This window comes from Sylvia atricapilla, chromosome 6 (assembly GCF_009819655.1).
Source record: "Sylvia atricapilla isolate bSylAtr1 chromosome 6, bSylAtr1.pri, whole genome shotgun sequence".
Classification (NCBI taxonomy): domain Eukaryota; kingdom Metazoa; phylum Chordata; class Aves; order Passeriformes; family Sylviidae; genus Sylvia; species Sylvia atricapilla.
Genome location: NC_089145.1, coordinates 23,972,066 through 23,987,725, shown reverse-complemented (window position 1 = coordinate 23,987,725; position 15,660 = coordinate 23,972,066). Strand labels below are relative to the sequence as shown.

At 43.3% G+C, this 15,660-nt stretch overlaps 2 protein-coding genes across 9 annotated transcripts in view; both read right to left on the bottom strand.

The window, feature by feature from the left end:
* PHF21A (PHD finger protein 21A) overlaps positions 1-15,660 on the bottom strand; it is a 508,751-nt gene that overhangs the window by 421,009 nt on the left and 72,082 nt on the right. The window lies entirely within an intron of this gene.
* AMBRA1 (autophagy and beclin 1 regulator 1) overlaps positions 1-15,660 on the bottom strand; it is a 125,284-nt gene that overhangs the window by 98,152 nt on the left and 11,472 nt on the right. For 7 of the 8 annotated variants that reach the window (XM_066321161.1, XM_066321166.1, XM_066321167.1 and 4 more), the window contains 4 exons: positions 14,886-15,069; positions 14,027-14,199; positions 13,172-13,238; positions 11,135-12,594 (listed from right to left, as the gene is read on the bottom strand). In XM_066321161.1, coding sequence (XP_066177258.1) covers positions 11,135-12,594; positions 13,172-13,238; positions 14,027-14,199; positions 14,886-15,069 — 1,884 coding nt within the window. The remainder of the gene's footprint in view (positions 1-11,134; positions 12,595-13,171; positions 13,239-14,026; positions 14,200-14,885; positions 15,070-15,660) is intronic. The other variant, XM_066321169.1, reaches the window with a different exon arrangement.

Genomic DNA, 15,660 nt, shown 5'->3' with positions numbered 1-15,660 from the left:
AACCTGAAATTATCACTACTCATTAAAACCTCAACTGTCACTTTTACAGTTCTGAGTTAGCTCCTCCATCCCCTTGTTCATCTGTGCCAAACAACTCATCCTAGAGCTGGAGGCTGTCTTTCTATCCAAACCCTGTTAGGCATCCTTTCCATCACCTTTTTATTTTAAGGTATTCCATACAATGAGCAACCTTTACAAAATAATTTCCTTTTTTGAGGGAAAGCAGAGATGTAATATGTGATCAGAGACAAGTTCCCAACACAGCCTTTGTAGAACACTTTGGCCTGTTTGTGGGAAAGAATCTGTGTTAACTCTGAAGGTGCAACTAGGGACAGAGAAGACATCCTTCCCAGCTGGAGGTACAGAGTTGTTCAGAGGAGCAGGTCTGATATAAGGCAGAAGTTATCACAGAAAATGATGGTTTCCCCTTCCCTGATTCTGGGCAAGAATTCTGTAGAAAACAAACTGTAAGAATTTCTCAGTCAGAAAAGAGACAGCACATAAGGTCATCACCCAAGACGGGAAGGAGTGCAGAGAAAAAGAGCACAATTACAACAAAACAAGGACATGTCAGTAAGAGTCTGAAGAGCAGAAATGAGCATTGGGAATTGAGTTTGCCTAATTACAAGATAGGGAGCAGAGTTTCAAGAAAAACATTGTTAATTAACTCTTTAAACTTACTTCAATTTAACTAGAAAGCAATACCACATGATGAATTGTGCTGTTACTGCACCTCTGCTCTTGGACTAGGAACTCCAATTTCCATTTACCACCTGATACTGCAGGAGCTACACGGCAACTTTAGAGCTCATCACAGGGAAAGCGTGTGGCTTTACAGAAAGTGACAGATTATTTTAAGAAGACTCAAGGCTGCACTGCTAATCTATTACTTCACCTGCTGAAAAAGGCCATGCATCAGAATAAAAGATGAATGAGCATTATGGAGAGGTCCTCATCATAGAGCATCTGGGGAATGATTAGTTCATTATTTCGACAAGCAAGAGGAAACACACATCCATGACAGACATTAAAAGGTCAAGACCAGCTATAGCAAGCAGCATTGATTAGTTTTGGCAATAACTCCAAGATGAAAAGAACAATGAAAGATCTTGCACTTCCACTTTGCAGGGGCAAAGCTTTAGGGACGGGAGGGGAGAAAAAATTAAAATCAGTTCAAGCTACGGCACATGCTATTTTGGTCTACAGTGGCAGTTTCACACCAGTGCTCAGGATGAAGCAGGCATCCGTGCCAAGCTGAAGACAGACATCACATTTCTCCACCAAGACCCTTAACAACATGCCATTATACCAGAAATTCAGCTAGAGAGTATGGGTTTCTAGTTATCACAAAGTTTAAAAGCAAGGCCAGAACATAGCCAACACACTGAAATCCCTCAACCTGCAGACAGCTTTACTCTGCTAAGGGCTCTTCTGCCTACCTTCATCTGTATGTCTGCTTCAAATTCACCTTGCTCTGGGAGTTCCCAATACCACAGACTCTGTGGACAGCAGAAATCTCTGCTTACCCACACACGCAGATCTGCGTCAGCTTCTGGGATAATTACATACAACTTGTGTTTCTCCACAGGGAATTGAAGAGGAGGTGTCTTTCTTGAGGGGACAGAAGCCATACTGTTATTTCCATAGGTTTCTAAGGCCATGAAAACAGAGGTCTCATCACAAATCAAGTAATTCCTTTAAAACGCTCTTGTTCACACTGGAGTAATAAAGTCAGGTCAATAGATGACTGGCAGGGTAGTTCAGTCACTTAGTCCAGCCTACCCACTTCAAGAAGGCAGGAGAATGATTTCATACTAATGCATTTCAAGCAGAAAAATGAGTCAGTTTCCTGGCAGATAATGAACTCTGTTTATTTACAGCCTTCAGCAGGTGCTTTCTCAAGAAGAGCAAGGGAGGAGGTCACTTACATCACCACACAAACAGCCATTTGGTGCAATCAGTTAAATATGTATGTGGAAGATGTTTAAAATGCATGTTAGCTATTCAACAGGCCAGAACAGCTCAACTGGAGAAATCCAGAGCCATTAGTATTTTGGTTACAGTTGTATTACTGAGTCAGATCACAGGTCTCCCTCTCTCCTCTTGCTCTAGGCCCACAGATCAGATGAATGCTGCCCTACTGCAAGTTCTTCAGCACAGATTCTGTAATAAGGAGCAAATAATTGGAAAAGAGCACTTTGTCCTCAGACACACCATGCTGTGAGCATTTCTAAAGAGCATGAAGAGTGAGCGCACACACGAAGTATATGTAAATTGAATGCATATCTTAAAATTACAGGGTTGCATTACAAATAAAAAGGCATACTACACTGCCAACATCTCCAGCTCTTCCCCACAGTGAAGAAAGCTACAGAGAACTTTTAGATGAGCAAGCAGGCCTGAAAACAGAAGGTCTGAGAGCCTGCCCAAAACTTGTTTCTTGGCAAAAACCAAAACCTAATTGAAACTTAGACACTGTTTTAATGTGACTTACCTGAAGCCAGACTATAAGCTCTAAAAATCACTGCTAGAGAGTTTAAGCATGTCACAGACCTCCATTAATTGTAAGCTGAGTATCACCCCCTAGACAGAACACAATTACTCGAACTCAAGGCACACAGGTGAAAAAACAGAAACAGCAGCAACTGTACCTGGTCAAGCGAGCTTGTCTGGACATGCTGCCCAACCTGCAGCAGCTGGATCAGGTGGCTGCAGGAAAAGTATGTGCAGACAGCAGAGGAGACAGACATCCTGACAAAGGATGGCTTTCAAGAGAGAGAAGCTATTCACACTTCTTCCCTCTCTGTAGGAAAGTTGAGAACTGATACGTTTTATGGTATGCTCAAATAGCTATCTGTTTGAAGTCAGCTGTCTTTAAACTTCTAAGCAATTTGTGTTTATAAAAGATCTTTGGTATACAGTCACCTCATATAAGCATTCCTCCAAAAAACAAACAACCCCACAAAAAAACCTGCCCAACACAACCAACACCCATCTACCCACAAAACCCCCCACATAACCCAATAAAAAGACCCCATACACATACACACACACAAAACCACCACCAAAAAACCCCAAAACCCCACCCAACCATAGATCTCAATAGAAGTAAAAACAAAAGCCAGTTTGGAAGCATATACCTTTTCCATTCTCACTAAAACATCACTTTAATTCAAATTCAGTAAGCTTTCTTGCTGCCACACTGCAGCAGGTGAAATTCAAGAACAGCTCCCATATAAAAGACACTTGTAGGAAACAAAGTTTCTGTTGCCTGGAGACTGCAGAGGAACAAACTTTACCCATTTCTTTTATAGGTGAACTCATCATTGCTAGGCCTGGACTTAGAAGAAGGGTGGAAGAAGGGCAGTGGTTCAAACGGGAAAATACCATTAAGATATTTGAGGAGTTATTTCTATACCTGCCTAGTTTGCAAGCCAAGCTGCTACAAGAAGAACATGGGGAAAAGAAATTCCTTTTAGTCTGCTACAGTCATTGCTGCATATTTAAATTCAGGCCAAGAAAAAAAAGAGCAGCTTATGCCTTTCTGCAAGTTTGCCGAGGGCTGCAGGTACATGTCCAGCTTTCCAAAGCACTGGGGGAAACTCAGCAGCAGGGAGTGACCTCTATTATTTATTGCAAGAAGAGAAAGCACAAGGCATCATTTTTCTCGCCCACCAACTCTCAGTGAAGAAGAATATAGGGCTCTAGCAACCTTACATTATTCTGAAATCAGGAAACTAACAAAGGCAGGGGAAGGAATATTTGTGCAAGAAAACAGGTACTTTTTTCACTTGTTCTTCCATATAACTAGCAGCATACTAAAGAGCTCAAACTTCTAGAACTTCAGTAAAACAGTCTTTCCTGCCCACACAGAGACAGTAGAGTTGGTCTGGGAAAAAACCCACAAAGCTGGAAGGGTGACAGTAATAACCCCAGCTCACACTGGCATTAACTGACCATTTAGATATCATGGTATCTCTCCTACAGTTCACGTTATCTTTACAATCTCATGATAAAGCTAATTTGTATTTTCTGTTTTTAGTAAAGGACAAACAAACAATACTCACCAAGTTTGTCCACAGCCTGCACATCTCACCCATAAACACTGCTAATTATCATGTTCAGATGCTCATGTCACCTTCAGACTATCATTTCACTTTATATTCACAACAAATTAGAAAAACAGCGTCTTCATTCACTCTTACACTCTTAGTCTGTGTCCTGGCTAACATTTACAGAAATCATTCCCATACCACACAGTTCTGGCTTTCTCCCCTCAAGCACGTCTTCCCAAGCACAAACCCAAACCTCTTCTCTCTGCTTGTAAATCCATTTATCACTTCCATTTACCCCAATACTCTTACTAACTGGTGATATTTTACTTATCTCTATCACCATCATTTTCAAGAACTGTAACAAAGCAGCTTTGGAATTATTTCTTAATAAACCTGCTAACACAGCACAGCATAAACTCTTCCAAAATTATCACAGTGCACGTGGAGGCTACAAGGCTTGTCAGAAAAATCCTTCTTTCCACAGCACCGGTAAGGCCTACACATTGTAACTTTAAACAAAATACTGAGCTCAAACTACAAATGCCAGGACACAGGGCTAGGCAAGGTTTCCACATGTAATGGGTTCTGAACAAAGAGTCAGGAAAATTATGTTGGGTAGGTCTATTTAGATTTAGCACAGGTGACATTCCCACCAATGTGCAGTCTGAACAGCCAGTCTCTTCTCCATAGGTCAGGCATGCCCTTCTTCTGCTCAAGCCTCCCTTTCTCTGTGCCACAATATATATTAAATACTTGAATAAGCAAGCTGCAACTGCTGTAAGCAATCAGGAAAAAAAAAAACAGCAACTACAAGGATTTTAAGAAATAAGGAATGGAACAAAATGCAGAATACACTAGGTATGTGTTCTGTCTCCACCACAAAACACACTTGTAACTTTATAAAAGGTAATTCCCTCCTGCTTTATTTCTTCCCCCCCCAAGAAGTAAAGAGAGTAGCACAACCTTCCTCTCTAATTTTGATGGTAATTGTCAGTCACAGAACTGTGTCTTCCTATGCAATTCTGTATCCATGGCAGGGGACAAGGAAGTGTTCCGGTTGCTTAGTTTTTAAAGCAAGGATATGAGTGACATTCACCCCCTTATTCAGTGCTTTGCACAGTGAGAAAGTTAGCAGAAGTCAGTGCATGCAGAGATCGATCAGCCTTGGTCATTTACATCAAAAACCAGAGCTGCACATAAGAAGCTTAGGCTCTGCCGGCATGAACTCAGGAACAAAAGCTCCAAATGAGACCGTGCTCTTTTCCATTTCATATACAGCACTGATCACTGTTGGGCAGGAATTGGGTTGCTCCTACCCTGTCAATCCACTTAAACCATAGACTGGTCCCAATTCGACCACAAGTCAGCACTGAATCTACAACTTAGAGCAGGAAGAGGCATCCCCTCAAGGTCTGGAGAAAGACATAGCTATTTGCACTAGTAAAAAAAAACAAACACAAAACCCCCCAAACATATTCTTTGCCTTCTTATGGAAAAGCTCCAAAATTTAGGTAATAGCTCGAGGCATGCTTGAAGAAGAGAACACAGCCTTGGGGGAAAAAGTGAATGCCAGACTCCAAGCAACATCTGCCAAGCAATCCTCCAGAAAACAAGCTCCATATTATGAAAGTTGTCCGAGGGGGTGAACAACTATTAAAATGAAAACAAAACATTTAAGAAGGGAGACTACCAAGAAAGGTTTGCTCCAGGCTTGGAAAGCAATAAGCAAGAAGTCCAGACGAATGCTACAAGGTTGCCGAGGTCTTTTAGAGCTCTAACTCATGAGTATTTACATACCAGAAAGACAAAATACCCATCTCACCTCAGATCCACATTTACCTCTTTCAAACCCTTACAAAAGCCAAAAGGATAAGCTCCTCCCTTGCTTGCATTCTGTATCAGAGCCATTTCCCGTCTGGATCCCTGCATTAACGCCTTTCTCCAAACACTGAAGAACTTGCAATTGTATGGTAACTACAGAGAAAAGCTGCCGTTCCGGAGTGGGGAGGGTCCTCTAGCTACCCTTCATACAAGAACGGGAGACTTTCAGGTTCGGAAAGGAGACAGAAAGGAGCAGAAGCAACATTACCCCCTTGTGGCAGCAAAGCAATATGGAAATAAGGTCTGAGAGACTCAAAGGGGAACAGACTAGGTGTTTCTCTTCGTAGCTGCTGTAAGGAGAGCTCTGTGCGGCCAGAAAGGCCATCAACACTGAAGAGAATGAAATGAGCTGGAGTCACTACGTGTGACCGGGTTCACATCACACAGCAAGAACAAGGCAGGAGGGACCAGAGTCCTCAAAGGAGACGTGACAAAATGAAAGACACAGATTTGTCCCTGGACCCTGTTACATGGTTCCAGGGAAAATGGTTTCACGTGTCCCCTGGGCACAGTGCATCCAACAGACCAAAACACAGCAAAGCTTTTGTTAAGCTGTGCCAACTTCAACAAATCAAATATTTGCACAGCACAGTAGACTCTGCCTTTCATACACTCACAAACAAATAAAGGAGTTTATACAAGGGTCCCCAGACAAGAATTTCCCCACTTCACACATGCTCACTCCTGCCTGTATGCATGACAACTGTCGCCCAGGATGGTTCAAAAGACTTCTCAGATTTTCAGGTAACTTCAATAATGTACCTTGTCTGTCAAACTAAATAGGTGAGGCAAGGTGAAAACATTATGCATTCATAAAATGCAGACAGAGTTACTCATACCACAGCCTACAGAATTTGACCTCTGCAATGCATACAGTGGAGTGGTTAGAAAAGTTTAACATAATTACCAGACAAAGCTTCTTCATGGAAGAGTAAGGATAATAAGCATTTCCTTGTGAAATGTAAGTTTCATGCAAACCTGCCTGGCAATAGAACAGAAGACACCTTTCATTTGCAGTAATGTACTCAAATCTCTAGACAAAATAAACAGGTAAACCATATAAAAATGGTCCCCCTCATGTATTACAACCAGCTAAATCTATAGAGGACAATTCTCCTCTTCCTTCTTTTCCTCATCTGTAGGAATTGTTTCACTGAGTAAGATGTGAATTACATTAGCAGAGACACACATTAGTACTTGCTCCTCGCTTCCATTCCAGAAATACTGTGGCATGGGGTGCCATGCCAGAACTCAGAAACAACAGTAACAAAAATATAACTTCTTATAAAAATTATAACATATATATTAAAAATATTTTCTTTTTTTTTCTAAAAACCCCACAGTAATTCTGTAGATGTCACATGTCATACTAAAATAGCCAAAGAGAAAATCTGATCTGTTTTACTAGTCAGCATTGTACTGTACCTAGTATTAACTGCTGAATTGATACATATTTCAGCAGAGATCACTGCTAGATTCTGTGTATCACTGTCTTAAGAAGGTGGCACCAGCTCCTCTCAAACAAGCAGATGACTACAAGAATCCTCTTTCGTTCTATATTCAATTTTTCATTACCAACCTGAATTGGCCACACAGCAACAATGGCTTTAAGCACTTAGAGGATCTTTTCCCTCACTGAGATTACAGTATTAATACAATACCTCCTCAACTAATTTTTAAATTAACAGGTAGTTATAAAAAAAATTAAACCAGCTATCACCTGTTGTTCAGTTATCCTTCCTTCATCCACATCTTTCCAACAGCTTCTATGACCAATTTTATGCAGCACATTTCACACGGCAACTTCAGAGATTTCTGAGGTTCGTTTCACTTTGATGTTAGAAGTGAGGCAAAGACATCTGCAGGGGAAAATCCCCTACATTTGAATTAAAGACATCGAGCTGGAGAACCTCAGAAAATCTGAAGCTCAGTCTCAGGAACTTTTGCTTAATGTAGACCATAAACTTTCCCCAAATCATGCCTCACCAGCACAACTTCAAGAGGCATGCAGCTCAATGCCACACTGCTTTCAGGCCAAGCTGAATGTGACGGGACTCCTTGTACTGCTGAGGCTCCCAGTGACATACTTCTCCTAAGAGAGGTGCCAGAGCTGTTAGTTAGGAATACTGTCATTACATGCTTACTAATGCCTTGGTGATTAATCCAAGATAATTAGCCTGGGACCATCAGAAAGAGCAGAGTTTTGTCCTTACCCAGCTGACACAGTCACATCAACAGAATCCAAAAAACAGCCTTCACTAGACTACCCTATTATCTTAATTGACTCTCAATGGCAATGTTTTCCCAGAAAGCTACTTCTCAACCAGGAAGTCCACGTCAGGGAATGAATCCTGCCCACAGACAGGGAATGAGAATGTACACAGTTTCCAGATACAATTTTTATCTTACTTTTTTGGCTGACCTTAGAATACATAGTTCAATTGCCCAATGAGGACATCTAATGGAGAGACAAAGAAGAGCAGGTTATGAGCACATCTTGGATTCCAACACTAAGAATTGATCAGAGGCTGATAGGCACAAAATTACACTGATTGGAAGTGTGTATGCAGTTACCACTTGCACCCTCAGGTTTGAAGGCTTATCCTCTCCTTTGTATTTCATCAGCACTTTCAGCATTGCATAGTGTATACTTCAGGATCCTCAGACCCCATCTTTACAGGCTTCTGTAGCTTCAAAGATTAATAGATATTTCAGACTCTGCTGGGCAGAAGTGGTTCCAGCACTTCCCATTGTTGTGAAACACACCCTAGGGCAGGGAGACATAAAGGCTTGGGGTGAGATGTTCACTCTACGCAAAATTTAGGTAAGTGGGTGCTTGCCGACTTGTTAATAGATTCACAGGATGTTCTGAGTTGGAAGGGACCCACATGGATGATTAAGCCCAACTCTTAAGTAAACGGCCCATATGAGGATTGAACCCACAACCTTGGTGCTGTTAGCACCATGCTCTAACCCAACTGAGCTAATCTCATCTCCCATGTTCTATAAAGAAAAATATAAACAGCTAATTTGAGAATGGCAGAAAATTACACTTGCAGGATAGAGCTATCCTGCATGCAGGATTCCGTTTAAGAAAAAGATTTCATGAAGCCTCAAGCCCACCTGATGTGTTCAACAAAAAAGGAAATGAATTTTTACTTCAAGGAAATTGCCATGAGCATTTAATACCAGACTGCTCACTGCTTCCAGCTTCCTACCTCAGAACTCTACTGATAACCTTAACTTCAGTTACAAGGGAAGCAGAAAAACCCTGCAGCACCTGTTCTTTAGAAAGGCCTGATAAGAGAAGCAGGAGACTGGGAAAACAAGAGTCCATAGGAGATTCCCAACAACCTTTGCCAGAAAGGTTTCACCCTACAGGAATTCCTCTGGAATTAAGCTAATGCATCAAACTACCCACTCCAAATCGGAACTCTCAGCAAAAAGCACCTGTTTGCTCAGGTGACCAGGTAGGCAAGTAACCCTTCACAAATTCTACAGCTACTGGAGCAGGCAGCAGCAACCACCATGGATGATAGGCAAAGTGACCCAGAGATTTAGTCATAGGACTCTCATTGTTAAGACTTCTGCAGGCTGGGGTGGATTGAATTATATGCCTTTTAAATTATACAGTTACCACAGAAAAGATCGTATCTACATATCCCACTACATCTCACTGTCCAAATACGTGCCAACTGCCTGAACAGGAAGGTTGGTTATTTGGAAGGTTATTTGCCCCGTTATTTCTGACACTACAGTGACTCACTCCAGAAAATGAGACACAGTGGAGATGACAAAAGTATGCACCACTATTTCAAATAAAAGATAACGCAAGACTTACTCAAGTGCCATTTTAAAGCTAAATTTCTCACCTCCTTCTTACTTTTATGCCCTTTAATAGGGGACAAGAGGATAGCTGACTTAAATTAACAGTAGGTAAGTTCAGGCCCAAGAACTAGCTCCCATGTAATCAGCTTGAGACTCTCATTATGGCAGGCTATTTAAAAAAAAAAAAAAAAAAAAAAAAAAAAAAAAAAAAGCCAAAACTAGGGCAAGGATTTAGAAACAGATGAATAATTTCATGACCACCACTACTTATTCGCTATGCAACTACAGCAACAAGAAAGGCAGTCACTGTTTTAGCCTCAGTATAATCAGCTTATCTGCAGGACAGAGGAAAGAATTCCCTTTCCTCAGGCACTCCTGTGTACAAAGCCTTCTTAGTTAGTTACATCTGCATCCAACCTGGAAATTTTGCTTTTCTACAGCTCAAAGCATCTATTTCAGAGAAACAGCAAGACTGAACCTTTCCTCTGGTGAGAGCACAAATCACTTGACAGAGGAGATGTGAAACTGAAACTTAGTATCCAAAGTACCCTGGATACTGGAAACCCTGCCCAAAATATCAATGAAGCTCTATCATCCACACAAGCCAGTGAAGACACTTCCACACAAAGGACAGATCTTTCCTGACGCAAGTTCAATTTAGCTTATCCAGCTTCTTGTATCATATCTGAAGCAGAAGAAAAACATCCTTCTGAAAAAAAAGAATCACCTCCTTAAAAAAAAAGACAGCAAAGCCTAAAATTTTCAGTGATCAGTATGTCCCCAACCAGCTCAGATCAACAGAAGCCGCTTTCAAAACTTACCTCTCTTATCAGGGGCAAACCAACTGCATATACCTGAACCACTAACACAGGGCTTTGACTTTTTTCCCCCTCAGGGCAACACTAAGAAAATTACTGTTAACCTTTTTAACTTAACAACTTACTCATGCCCAGTTTTACATGCCAACCCTGGGCAGATTCTCCATGCACAGCACGTGATGACAGGATGTGTGATAAGGGGCACAAAGGAACAGTATTAACGCATCCTGAGTTTCTGAGACTCTTCTGCAGAGTCTCAGAAACACCAGGAGCAAAATTCACCCCTGAGATCTGCTGCAAGAGTCCATCCTTTTGCCCGTCTGTACTATCATTGAGAGGTCCAGTCTTGGCCCTTACAATCTTCAGAACCCATCTGCAGCATGACAATAGCAGCTATAAACACATCAACACCAACATCTCCATTTTCATCTACATGAATAGCACACAGCCATATGAGAAAAGGCTTTTAACTCTGAAAATATTGAAAAGCCTCAGACTAGATGGGAAAGGTTTAAGAAAAAATAGAGGAGGAAGGGCAAGCATGTATCTTACCTCCTGAGTGAATCCTCCTCTGAGCTTTCCTCAGGCATTTCCTGGTTTAAGGCCTCCTGTGATACATTCCCAGGTCTGCTTGAAGCCGACTGGCTGTAAACTCTTTCCCAGTGCCCCGTCTCCTGGTTAAAGACCACTCCCACGGTCCTCTCCTCCTGCGGGGTGGAAGAGCTGCCCAGCTGCAGTCTGCTAGAGGCAGGAGCTCTGCCCTCGGTTCTCTCTGCAGGCTGCACCTGGCTGGTATTTGGAGGCACACCCTCAAATGCGCTTTGGACCTGCCCTGGTGTGTAGCTAGGCGTGCTTCTTTCCCAGCGCAGCGTGTCATTGTTAAAGGTCAGCAGGTTATGACAAGCACGACAGCGGTTCAGGTGACCCCGGGACAAATTGGAATTGTTTTCACTGCTTTGTGGAGTTTGCTGATGGGAGGGACCCGGTCGATCAGGCTCAATGTTGTTGTTGAGCATTTCTTGAGCCTGTTGCGACTGGCTGGGCTCCCCACCAATCCCCTGATCTAACTCCTGAAGCCGGTCATATTCCAGGAAGAATCGCCTCAAATCACACTGGAGCTCATTACGAATGCTGGCCGGATTGCTTGGGCCAGCGCTACTACCACTGTTCACCTCAGCCCCTGGGGCCAGAAAGCCCCTCCCTTCTGTTGCAGAGGTATAGACTGATGTCTGGGAACCTCCCTCCTGCTGCCTGAGCACAGACAGCAAGCTCACGGAGGAGGCACTGGTCCTAGGGGGAGGCATGGCTTCCAGCTCGGACCGAGAGCTCATGTTCAGCACTGTCCTGGACCAGTCAGACCCACCCAAGCCTGAAGCCATCTCTCTCGCAGACTGTTGGTACCGGGACTGGTGGCCTGCCAAGGACCCGCTGAGGGACCGCCGCGTGGGGCCCAGGCTAAGGTTGCGCAGGGTGTTGCCAGCAGTGCTGCTCTGAACTGTGCTGAAAGCAGAGGGCCTGTTAAGTATCCCCTGCTCCTCCTGCGCTACGGATGCCTGCTCTGGGGGTTGATAAGGCTCTGTCTGCACAGAGGAGAAGGAAGTGCCAGTGGCCCCAGAAGACGTGGAGGGTGCGTTTTCCTGGTGTGGGAAGAGAGAAGAAGGAAGTCTTGCACTAGAGCATCGGCTGCAAAGGCACAACATCCCCAGGTGCTGGCAGCACTCTGCTGTGGGATAGCTGACTCGCTCCCGGAGCCTGTTATAGACAGATGCCCTTGTGTTCTCACTGGCTGGAGGCGGAGGTGGTGGTGGAGGAGGCGGTGGAGGGGATGGGGTAGCAGAGTCTTGAACACTGTTTTGCTCTCCCACCTGTATGCCGGAGGAGCGGGAGGACAACATATGCAGGAAGTTGTGGAGGAGGGGTGTGCGCCTCACAGGCTGAGACGGAAGGATAGCGCGCTGACGATAATGAGGCATCTCTGTGCTGTCCACGGAGATTTCCACTTCCTCATCACTCTGCAGAAGGAAAACAGTCAAAGTTCAGTCACCTCAAGGCTAAACCCTGGACTTCCAAATAAACAGCAGAAAGTCAGCTACCAGCCCAGAGAGATGAAAGGATGTGATAAGTCCCTTCCTAAAGGCCTTGACTTGGAGGAAACCAGTTGAGATGATTTCTAAGTTCATTTCATGGATCTAGACAATCTCTTCCTACAGCCCAGTGAGCTTTCACAATACACTGTTCACAAACAGAAGAATCAGTGTCTGAGGGTCAGAAGCTGAGGGGAGAATTGTTAATATCTCAGCTTCAAACAAAAAAAAAATTGCAACAGAACTCAAAGAACAGGACCACTGAGACCTCTGTCCCACCACTAGTTAGACAGAGAGGACAAAACAAACACATTTTGGAAAGCACTTTATTAGCCATGCATGTAACACAAGAACATTCATATGACCAATCAAGGTGAGACAGAACTCAGCTTAAGAAGACCAGGTTTTCAGAAAAACTCAAGTGTGCTTAGAAACCGATTAGGGCTAAAGTACATAGAGCACCTTGCAATGAGCCAGTCATTACAAGTCCTGACAATCTCCTTACCTGCTGGTTAGAAGGGTTAACTATCGCAGTGAGCAAGTAGTGTCCCAAGGGATCAAACCGTACCAGCCTAAAACAAAAGTAGTGCCAGAGTATCAATCATAAGCTCACAGCCCACAGTGACACAGGAAGCTGAACACAGCAGGGAAGAAAACCCTACATGACATGTTTGCAATGAGAACACTACTACATTATCATCATCTTTTTATGAAGGGTATCAAAAAGTTTATGCATTAAGAATAACAAGATGTACTGATCTAGCTGAACACTGCAGTTATTTTATAGTCCACAGCAACACTACACCACAGTTAAAAGCTGGAAGTAAGTACTGCTGTATCAACTGAAATAGCCGGAAAATTTAAAGGAATACACGCGTTTATATTACAAAATGGAATTGGTACAAAGGTAGAGATTAACTTGCCTTGATGTCAAATTGTTGTCTTATTTTAAATTGCTCAAAAGCAGGCAGCAGGTTTCCAGCAATCTAGTTTCCTCTACAAGTGCGCTAAAGTAATAGCTCAGCATTCTGCCCCAGCAGTTGCTGGGTTTTCTCATCCTTATGGCTGACAAGTTCAATTACTAAGCTTACAAATCAACATGAAGTAGATTGTGAACATTTAATGGACACATGCCCTATTACAAGTATGAACAACCAAGCTGATCTGTAACTTTCAATTGCTTTTCTTTCTGCCCACAGAACTGGTTTTCTACCAGGTGAGCTAAGGAGCTGCAAGCAACACTTCTTTCCACTGTCTGAGGGCAGAAGGTGCAGCATCCCAGAGGAACCTCACACGCACTTGCCAAATCTGACCGTTTTCCACATACAAGTGCTCTCTTCACCCAAAAGCAGGAGCTCACCTGACCCGCTCCATTTCACTGGCTGTTTTCACCACAGCAAAAGGCTCCCGACGACTCCAGTCCCAGAAATGAATCTCATTGGCAGTGGCAATCAGCAAGAGCTGAGCCGTAGGATGAAAAGCAAGTGATGCAATGGCATTGTTGCTATCTGTGAACCAGCTCTCGCTTCCACCCTAGAGTGAGGAGTCAAGAACCACAAGCAGTTTATCACAAAGTTTGCTATCATTAAGTTTCCATGTACTTGCCATGCCTTCTAGCCTGCCTAGAGCAATGCAAGTGAGGTGCTGTCTTGGCAACAACAGCTGTTTACATACAAGGTCATGTGCCAGGTCTAAAATGTAACACTATTTGCAACAATGACCACAGATGTATTTCTGTAGGTGTGTCTCAAGCAGCCCTTCAAAATGCTTCATTTCAAAAAAAAAAAAAAAAAACCACAACAACAAAAACAGACAAGCCTATGTGTTTTCTCTCTGTGCCATTTATCAAACCAGGTAGAGCAGCAGCTTCTCTAATGAACAGTTCAAATATGTTCAGTGGAATAACAAACAGCATGTCTCTCCCAAAGGCTAAACAGGCACCTTGCACAAAGTTCTCCAGCATTACCTGTACCACTGCAATCAATGAAACAGGTGCTGTTAAGAAGCATGGCCTACCTGGCAGAACTGAATGAAGAATCTGTCACCTCCCCTTTACAGAGAAGAGGATGGCTATGGTCTGTTCTGTGCTTTTAGACACAGGTCCCAGAGAAGCCGCCTAACAGCTCTCTTACCAGGTAACATATGGAGAACAAACTCAGCCAAAAAAGAGTCACCACCCACTGAATATCAAAGGAACATATGCTTTAGGAAAGACTTACATGTAAATCCCAAATTCTAACCTCCCCATCTAGGCATCCAGAAGCAATGAGGCCTGGGATGGTGGGATGGAACGTGACACACCAGGGAGTCCGGCGATGTCCAACCAAGGAATGAACACACTTGCCCGTTTTCACCTCTGTGATGTAGATGTTGTGGTTCACATGTGTGGAAGCCATTAGGGTCCTGGGAATGCAGAAGGTAGGACAAACATTAGCATGAGAAGAATACAGCAAAATTAGACCATGGTTAGCTTCACCTCAATAGGGTCTGTTCACACCTAACCCAGCAGCTCTCCCACAAAGAGCTCAAAGGGTAAGAGGCTACTGTTTCACCAGTGATCATAAAGCTTTTTGCAGCCAGATTTCAGAGTCCATGCAAACATGAGCTCATCTGAAGCTGCAAGCACAAACTTGACCTTGAACGTCAGAGTGAACATGCAGCTCAGAAGGCACTCCTGAGTGACAGTCTGGGGCAAATAAATATTCCCAATTCTCCACACTGTCTCAACCACTGGCAAATCAAGTGATACTATAAGAGATCCCACCTCTATTTCTGCTTCCAATATACACATCATTCTGCTCTGTTCTTTATTCCTAGATATCCCAGTGAACGTGTCACATCATTTGGCCATGTTGTATTAAAACATCCTTTACTCCCTTTAGTTTCTTATGAAATCCCACGGTGTCTGCACAGATTCTTTTTCCTTAGAACTTTGTATCACCTGGGTACCTCAGAAATTAGACACCAACTATGCTGGAAGCTGTGAGAGTAGGA